We start from the raw sequence: 8,442 nt of genomic DNA, 5'->3' as shown, positions 1-8,442 counted from the left end.
CATTAGAATTTAAATTAGAGTAAAACGACATTCGATGTTAGCACACCCACAATGCTCATTAAAAAAAATGGGTTATTGTCACGGTTGTTCATTTTTTTACTTTTTCCCTCTCTCCACTTCCCAGTGTTTATAATTTGATTTGAAGCACTAATATATATTTAATTGTTAGAGTAAATTAAGGGGGGGAATGGTGGAGAATAGTTAATGTGAAAGCAATAGAAAATATAGAATTTCCATATGTACATATTTGTATGTTATAATATATTGTAAAATAATTCTACATTACGTGTGTCTGTGAATGAACTCCTCCTAATGGCTTAATCAGATACATTCTGATAATGGAGTCTACAGTTTTATTGTTAAATAAAAGTATTAACATCTCTCTCCGGTTATGCTTTTGGAAAATGAACCAGAGGCTTAACTGTTCTAAACAAAAATTATTTTAGTCTGGTTCGCTTTCCTTCAAAGTTTGTGCAGGGGTACTTCCATGATTAGCTTATTATTTGAGAAACTGTTCCTTCCCTGAAGTGGAACAGGGACCGACCTCTTTCAAAAGATTTAATTCATGATGCTTTAAACTTGGCACATGGGTATCTTTTTGACTGACTTATGAGAAACTTTTCTTTTCGAGAAGTGGACCAAGGGCCGAACTATTCCAAAAAATCTTATTTATAGATCGATTTGCTTGAAATTCGGTACATGAGTTCCTCTTCCGGAAAGAGGATCAGGTACACATCTCTTACAGAAAATCTAACTTACAGTGCGTTTTGCGTGAGATTTGGTACAGGGGTAGCTCTTTATCAAGCTTAAAAATTTGTTAAAATGTTTTTCCGGAAAGTGAAGTTGGACCGGGTTCAAGAACTTAGCTCAACAGTACATAACGTAAACGTAAGTATTAAGCTTCTAGCCGTTAAAAAGGAGGAAGGAATGAAAGTTTATATATACCACTGATCTCTATGATTTTTTCAGAGAAAAATATATTCTAAGATGGTAGCTGTTAAAATGGGGCAGAAATTATGAAAGTTTTCTTATCTGAACAATCGGTTATAGGGGACATGTGTTATAAATATATACGATCGACCTCTTCGAATTTTTCAGTAAAAAATATATGCTATAGACTAAAGCATTTGGTGAAATTTGAAGTTTCCAGCTGTTAAAATGGGGCAGAAATTACGAAAAGTTTCTTATCTGAACGATCGGTTGTATGGGATATATACTATATATACTACCGATCTATACAATTTTTCCAGAAAACAGTGAACCCTCTGTACATAAGCATTCAGGGAAATTTTGAGGCCTCTAGCTGTTAAAATTGGGCAGTACTTACGAAAAGCTTATAGTGAAGTTTGAAGCTTCAATCTGATAAATTGAGGAAGATATATGCTATAGTGGTCCGATCCGGCAGGTTCTGACAAATGTCTAATCGGACACCTATCTAATATACCCGCTCACCAAATTTTATCAAGATATCTCAAAAATTTAGGGACTAGTTTGCATACAAACAACAAGACAGACGGACAGGCGGACAGACGAACATGGCTAAATCAACTCAGCTCTTCATCCTGGTCATTTCGATCTATCTATTTTCCTCTAAGGACTTAAAATTTTGAGATTAGTGACGAAGTTAATATACCATTTCATTTTCAAGAAAGGTATGCAAATAGAAGATAAATTAGAAGGGAATGAAATGGACAATGGGAAGCCGAAGGGAGGCTCACTTTTGAAATGTGGCTAATCCAATGTTTTTTTTATACTCATTTGAGCAGAGCTCACAGAGTATATTAACTTTGATTGGATAACGGTTGGTTGTACAGGTATAAAGGAATCGAGATAGATATAGACTTCCATATATCAAAATCATCAGGATCGAAAAAAAATTTGATTGAGCCATGTCCGTCCGTCCATCCGTCCGTTAACACGATAACTTGAGTAAATTTTGAGGTATCTTGATGAAATTTGGTACGTAGGTTCCTGAGCACTCATCTCAGATCGCTATTTAAAGTGAACGATATCGGACTATAACCACGCCCACTTTTTCGATATCGAAAATTTCGAAAAACAGAAAAAGTGCAATAATTCATTACCAAAGACAGATAAAGCGATGCAACTTGGTAGGTGAGTTGAACTTATGACGAAGAATAGCAAATTAGTAAAATTTTGGACAATGGGCGTGGCACCGCCCACTTTGAAAAGAAGGTAATTTAAAATTTTGCAAGCTGTAATTTGGCAGTCGTTGAAGATATCATGATGAATTTTGGCAGGAACGTTACTCCTATCATTATATGTACGCTTAATAAAAATTAGCAAAATCGGAGAAGGACCACGCCCACTTTTAAAAAAAATTTTTTTTTAAGTAAAATTTTAACAAAAAATTTAATATCTTTACAGTATATAAGTAAATTATGTCAACATTCAACTCTAGTAATGATATGGTGCAACAAAATACAAAAATAAAAGAATTTTGGGGGTAGCTCCGCCCTTTTTCATTTAATTTGTCTAGGATACTTTTAATGCCATAAGTCGAACAAAAATTTCCCAATCCTTTTGAAATTTGATAGGGGCATAGATTTTATGACGTTAACTGTTTTCTGTGAAAATGGGCGAAATCGGTTGAAGCCACACCCAGTTTTTATACACAGTCTTCCGTCTGTCCTTCCGCATGGCCGTTAACACGATAACTGGAGCAAAAATCGACATATCTTTAATGAACTTAGTTCACGTACTTATCTGAACTCACTTTATCTTGACATAAAAAATGAACGAAATCCGACTATGACGGCGCCCACTTTTTCGGTATCGAAAATTACGAAAAATAAGAAAAATGCCATAATTCTATACCAAATACGAAAAAAGGGATGAAACATGGTAATTGGATTGGTTTATTGACGCGAAATATAACTTTAGAAAAAACTTTGTAAAATGGTTGTGACACCTACCATATTAAGTAGAAGAAAATGAAAAAGTTCTGCAGGGCGAAATAAAACACCCTTGAAATCTTTGCAGGTATTACATATATAAATAAATTAGCGGTATCCAACAGATGATGTTCTGGGTCACCCTGGTCCACATTTTGGTCAATATCTGGAAAACGACTTCACATATACAACTACCAACACTCCATTTTAAAACTCTCATTAATACCTTTAATTTGATACCAATATCGTACAAACACATCCTAGAGTCACCCCTGGTCCACCTTTATGGCGATATCTCGAAAAGCCCCACGCCCTTTTAAAATACTCATTAACACCTTTCATTTGATACCCATATCGTACAAACATATTCTAGAGTCACCCCTGTTCCACCTTTATGGCGATATCTCGAAAAGACGACCACCTATAGAACGAAGGCCCACTCCCTTTTAAAAATACTCATTAACGCCTTTCATTTGATACCCACATCGTACAAACAAAGTCTAGAGTCACCCCTGGTCCACCTTTATGGCGATATCTCGAAAAGGCGACCACCTATAGAACTAAGGCCCACTCCCTTTTAAAATAAACATCAGGGCATTTTTTAAGGATTTTTCACTAGGTGGCCAAAAGAAAAATATCTCCTCGAACACCCCCCCCCCACCCCCCCCCCCCATCCACCCACACCGATACTCTACCGACATACATGCGCGAGTCTGAAAAGATTATATGCTGACTCGGAACCTACTGTAGTATAAAAGAAACGCGTAGAACGGGAACCAGTTGAAAGTAAGAAGGACGAAAAGAAAAATCTTCCGAGTCTTCTTAATAGGCGATTTTATGATATTTATACACGTGAACGAGGAAGATTGGTTTGGAGCAAATTAAAGCACTTCTTGTACATGTAGTGTTAGTGTAGCAATTTTATGCATTTAATGCAAACGATGTTTTTTTTTTTTGTAACGTCGATTTTGAGAAGACTCGTATTTTATTTGATATCTGAATCAACGCGCCTTTTCAACATATGAAATGTGCAGCCAACGACTGTACCCTGCTAGACATGACTGACCATACCGGTCAGCTTTTGAATATTGCCATTAAGAACATGATGGTAAATCATGATGTAAATAGCAGCCATGCCAGTCAGTTGATCAGTCAGTTGACTGTCAGGTGTCTAGCAGGGTATTGTATCGTATTGTGTTGCTGTCAGCTGTTTACATGCTTCGTTGTGTCAATTCTGTTTACTGACGTTTATTTATTGTTGACTCTCGTTTGTTAAATTTTCGTCATTCAGTTACTTGCTACTTGCAAAGAAATTGAGAAACTGCAATGAGATGTCGACTCTTGATAAGTGGTTAAAAAAAGTTGATTTGAAGACCTCGACGAATCAAGATCAAAACAAAGGAAATAATGACCTGAAGAGAGTAAGTATATATTTCACTGATACATTTTTTTGACACCTGTAATTCACCGATAAAGCAAATTGTCTGTTTTCGTATGTGTTTAGGACGATTCCAAAAAAGCTATAAAAGCGAATAACGACGATGGAGACAGTTCTCCTCAATTTAAAGAGAATGAAATTATCGGTGAGTATTTACGAATCTTGCTCATTGAAAATGAATGTATTATATGAGCCGTTATTTTTGAAAGTGGCACAAGTCCAATTGTTCACGTATCGATATATTGAAGGTTTTGCGTTTGGACTAATTCAAACATATTGTTAACGGTTAATAAATATGAGTTTTGCTCTTTACATTGTAGATATGTTAAATATATATCACAAAAAATTGTAATTGTCTAGTTTAATGCCCTAATCCAAAACCAAAATAGGTCTCAAAAATTGGAAAAAATAGAAAAAGCGTGTTTGAAGAATAGAGTAAACCCGAAAAACATCCTTATGCAGTTCATAGCGAAAAGTAGCAAAGGACTGTGCGACCTAGAATAATATGAAGAAAATTTGGGAAAAGTTTGGTCTGTGAATTCGACCTCCACTTGTAAAGACAGCGCATTTATTTTTTAAACTTTAAGCTTGAATAACTTTTTTAATTTTGAGTAATTTGAAAAATGGCAAAGGGAAAATTGTCTTAGAATTTTGAAAACTACAAACTCCTAAAATATTGGTTGTTGACTGTGGGACACCCTGTATGTACATGGAAAATCACAGTATGAAAAGAAAAATCATCATATTGCAATTTTTAAATCAAAAAAATCAAAATAAAAAAATATTGAATAAATATTATTGTATCATATTTTCAGTAAATATTTGATTATTTTCCCTTATATTGCCGATCTCTAGCTGTGACTGTAAGTGGCAAACACATGAGACAAATCGTTATTACTGCGCTAGGGTCTGTTGATGTATTCTTTTTATTTAACATGGTAGATTATTGTTGTGAATCTGCAAGCTGCAAGACAGGAGAATTTTTCTGCCACAAAAAAATAAAACTCACGTCATGCGCTACATCTGTACGTTCTCCCTTTTTTAAAAAACCTTTTTCTGCATTTTCTCTGAATTTTTTGAACTAAGTTCGGACTGGAGCAGCTTAGCTAGACACTGACTACTATTTTATTTCAAAACTTTTTTGACTTAAAAATTTTTTATTCTGTATTTATGTTAATGTTGCCAGGAGAATAGTGGAATGGGAAAAATTACTTTAGGTTTATTGTATATTTTTTCAGTTGATGTTGATGATGAAGCACCAGGGACATCAAAAACGACATCCGGCACGTGGTATAAAGGCTACAAATTAGACCTGTCATGGATGTTGCAAAACTATGGATTTCTTCAAAAAACAATCCAACTTGATGGAAAAAGAAATCGACCATTTATTTGCTGTTCAATCTGCAGAGAATTCAAAACTGAAGCCGCCAAAGTATCTAAAAGAGGAACAGTTCCTCTTGCTGAAGGAATTCGAGTTGATGGGGAACAAAAATTGAAGAGAATTGTTGATCACATTGAGTCCAGTGTCCACTCCGTTGCAGCAGAAGCTCAAAAGTCGACTGAATTATGGAAGCAACAGTCCGAAAAACATCCATGGGTAAATACTCTGAAAAAAACATCGTGCGGGAGTAGTAAATGATCTAATTTCATTATGCCTGGATGTCTACAATGATTCTTTGTTGGAAACACCCACAGCTCGATCGTGGCCCGCTCGTTCGCTTGCAACAATACGCGCAAAATCAATACAAACACAACTAAACGATGCAAATGACTGGGATATTCAACTTGACGATTTTCAACCTACCACATCAAGTCTTCATTATAGAGATCCAGTGGTTTATGCTGAAATGCTTCACATCGTGGGAGAGTTGGAGATGAAAAAAATTGGAGAAACTCTCAAATCTGCTATTTGCGTGTCTTTACAAATTGATGGGAGTGTTGATCGTCAGAACAAAGACATGAAGTATATCGTCGCAAGGTACGTGACCAAGGAAAATCCAACAGTCGTCGAAAATCTCTTCGTCGGAGCGAGGCAACCAGAAAAGACAGGTGCTGAAGGATTACTTGAAGCTACAGTTACGTCGTGTGAGGCAACTAACGTTCCAACTGATGCATTAGTGGGAGTTACGACTGATGGTGAAGCTGCTAATACAGGATCTGGAGGGTGCCTGTGGAAACTTCTCGAAGATCACTTGGGACACAAACTGATGACAGTTTGGTGTTTCTGTCATAGATCTGACCTTGCGATGGAATCAGCGCTTGCAACGGTTCCTGAAATAAAACTTTGGCTGAGCAATACCACAGCTGTGGCCAAATATTTTCGTACATCACCTTCGAAACTGAAGGAAATGCAAAAATTTTGCCCAGAATATCGTTCATTCCCAGGTTACTTTGAAGAAAGATTTGCCGAACATGTCAATAATTTGATCACTGCAGTTTTACACAATTTACCGGGATGTTTTAAGTACTGGCGACATTTCTCAAAAACTCCAAGTTCACTGATAGACAAGAATGTAGCAGTTGGTATGCTTAATACTTGGAGCAAATCGGAATTTCAACAACTTCTCCATACATGCTTAATGGCAGATGTTTTATTGATCATGAAAGATTTGCAAAAAAATCTCCAGAAAGGGCGTTTGATTCTGCCCGATGTTTTAACTTTGAAACAAAACGCTCTCAGAAAGTTGAAACTCATGCTCCAGGGTCCATATCCAGGTGGACAGGAAGAGAAGTTTCCTTTACACCAAAAAAATTTACAAGAAAACACTCACAATGAAGAAAACGACAGGAAAAGACGGAAAGTATCGCATTCTCTCGTCACAACAGGCACCCGATCATGGACGGCACTCCGAGTCGAAATAATATCAGCGTTCATCAATTTTCTTAACATCCGGCTCAACATTGAAGAAAATGAGCTGATCAAAAGATTTTCTACATTTCTAATGGCAAAAACCACAGCAGAAATGATTCAAGAGGGTCGATTCTTGGTCGAAACCATTTTTGGCGAAGAAAAAGTTTCCGACTTTTCATCAAATGTTTGCGATTGTTGGCCAGCAATCCAAGAAATCAGAGATCTTGATACTTCAGACGAAGGTGCAAAAATGTCGCATAAGCTGCTTCGACTGATACCAGTGACATGTGGGTTTTTGCAGAAACTGTTGTGCGCTTTACTGGTCACTTCACCTCACTCCATGATTGTTGAGAAAGTGATTTCTCATTATAATCAAATTAAATCAAACCACCGACTGTCAACTTCAGATGAGACCATGAACTCGAGAATGTTTGTGGCACTGAATGGAGTAGGTACAGCTTTATATGATCCCAGGCCAGCTTTAGGGGAGTTCCTTCGCAAGAAAGAGAGGCGTTACCGAGAACCTGATCTCACCTTGTACTCCGACAGGGATTTCGTTCGGAAGTTTTTTCGTAAAGATGGCAGTTTGTGATTTTATAATCATATCATTTAATAGACGAATTGTCATTTTTATTATACCACATCGAAGTATTGTAGCAGATATCTACCAAAATAAGTAGTTTGTATGAAAACTTTGAACTCCTAAATATTTTAATATAAATACGTGTATAAGACTGAAAAATTCTCCTATATGTGATGATATGTATTTCAAATTTTTTTAACGTGCAATGTGAATTTAAGCACTTTTTTGTTATTGTTATATTCATTTATTAATTACATTCTTTGTGTATCAATAAATAAGAAAAAATAAATTGGGTCCTTTTTTTTGAGTTTTTGGTGCATTTTTGGTCCAAAAAAAAAACATGCTGTGGCAACCGTGGTTGTGACTCACTCATACCAAAACATTTGCAATAAAACAAGTAATCACAGGAATAGTTATTTTTCATATCCAGCTTATTATATACTTGCCCAAACATTTTTTATTATGTGCTGACAAAAATCCTCGAGCACGTGCAGAATTTTTAGAATTTATATATGTCACGGAAGTCGTGAGTACCTATGTTCTTTTCCATCTAAATCCTCATTGACAGTATATTTGATGAACTATCATTCATTCGTTGACAAATTTCTTCGATTAGCACCAAAAAACTTCATTAGAATTAGCAAGTTATATATTT

The 8,442-nt window shown here is 35.9% G+C and overlaps 1 protein-coding gene across 1 annotated transcript; it reads left to right on the top strand.

Annotated features, from left to right (window-relative positions):
• The first annotated feature begins 3,610 nt into the window (after positions 1-3,610).
• Positions 3,611-6,334, top strand: LOC137253687 (uncharacterized). The gene is made up of 4 exons (XM_067791059.1): positions 3,611-3,701; positions 4,207-4,336; positions 4,420-4,498; positions 5,592-6,334. The coding sequence occupies exons 2-4, from the start codon at positions 4,247-4,249 to the stop codon at positions 5,990-5,992; spliced, it is 570 nt and encodes a 189-aa protein (XP_067647160.1). The 5' UTR covers positions 3,611-3,701; positions 4,207-4,246; the 3' UTR covers positions 5,993-6,334.
• The last annotated feature ends 2,108 nt before the right edge of the window (positions 6,335-8,442 follow it).

This window comes from Eurosta solidaginis, chromosome 5 (assembly GCF_040869045.1).
Source record: "Eurosta solidaginis isolate ZX-2024a chromosome 5, ASM4086904v1, whole genome shotgun sequence".
Lineage (NCBI taxonomy): Eukaryota > Metazoa > Arthropoda > Insecta > Diptera > Tephritidae > Eurosta > Eurosta solidaginis.
The sequence above is the reverse complement of the archived record's forward strand: the minus strand, read 5'-3'. Positions and strand labels throughout refer to the sequence as shown.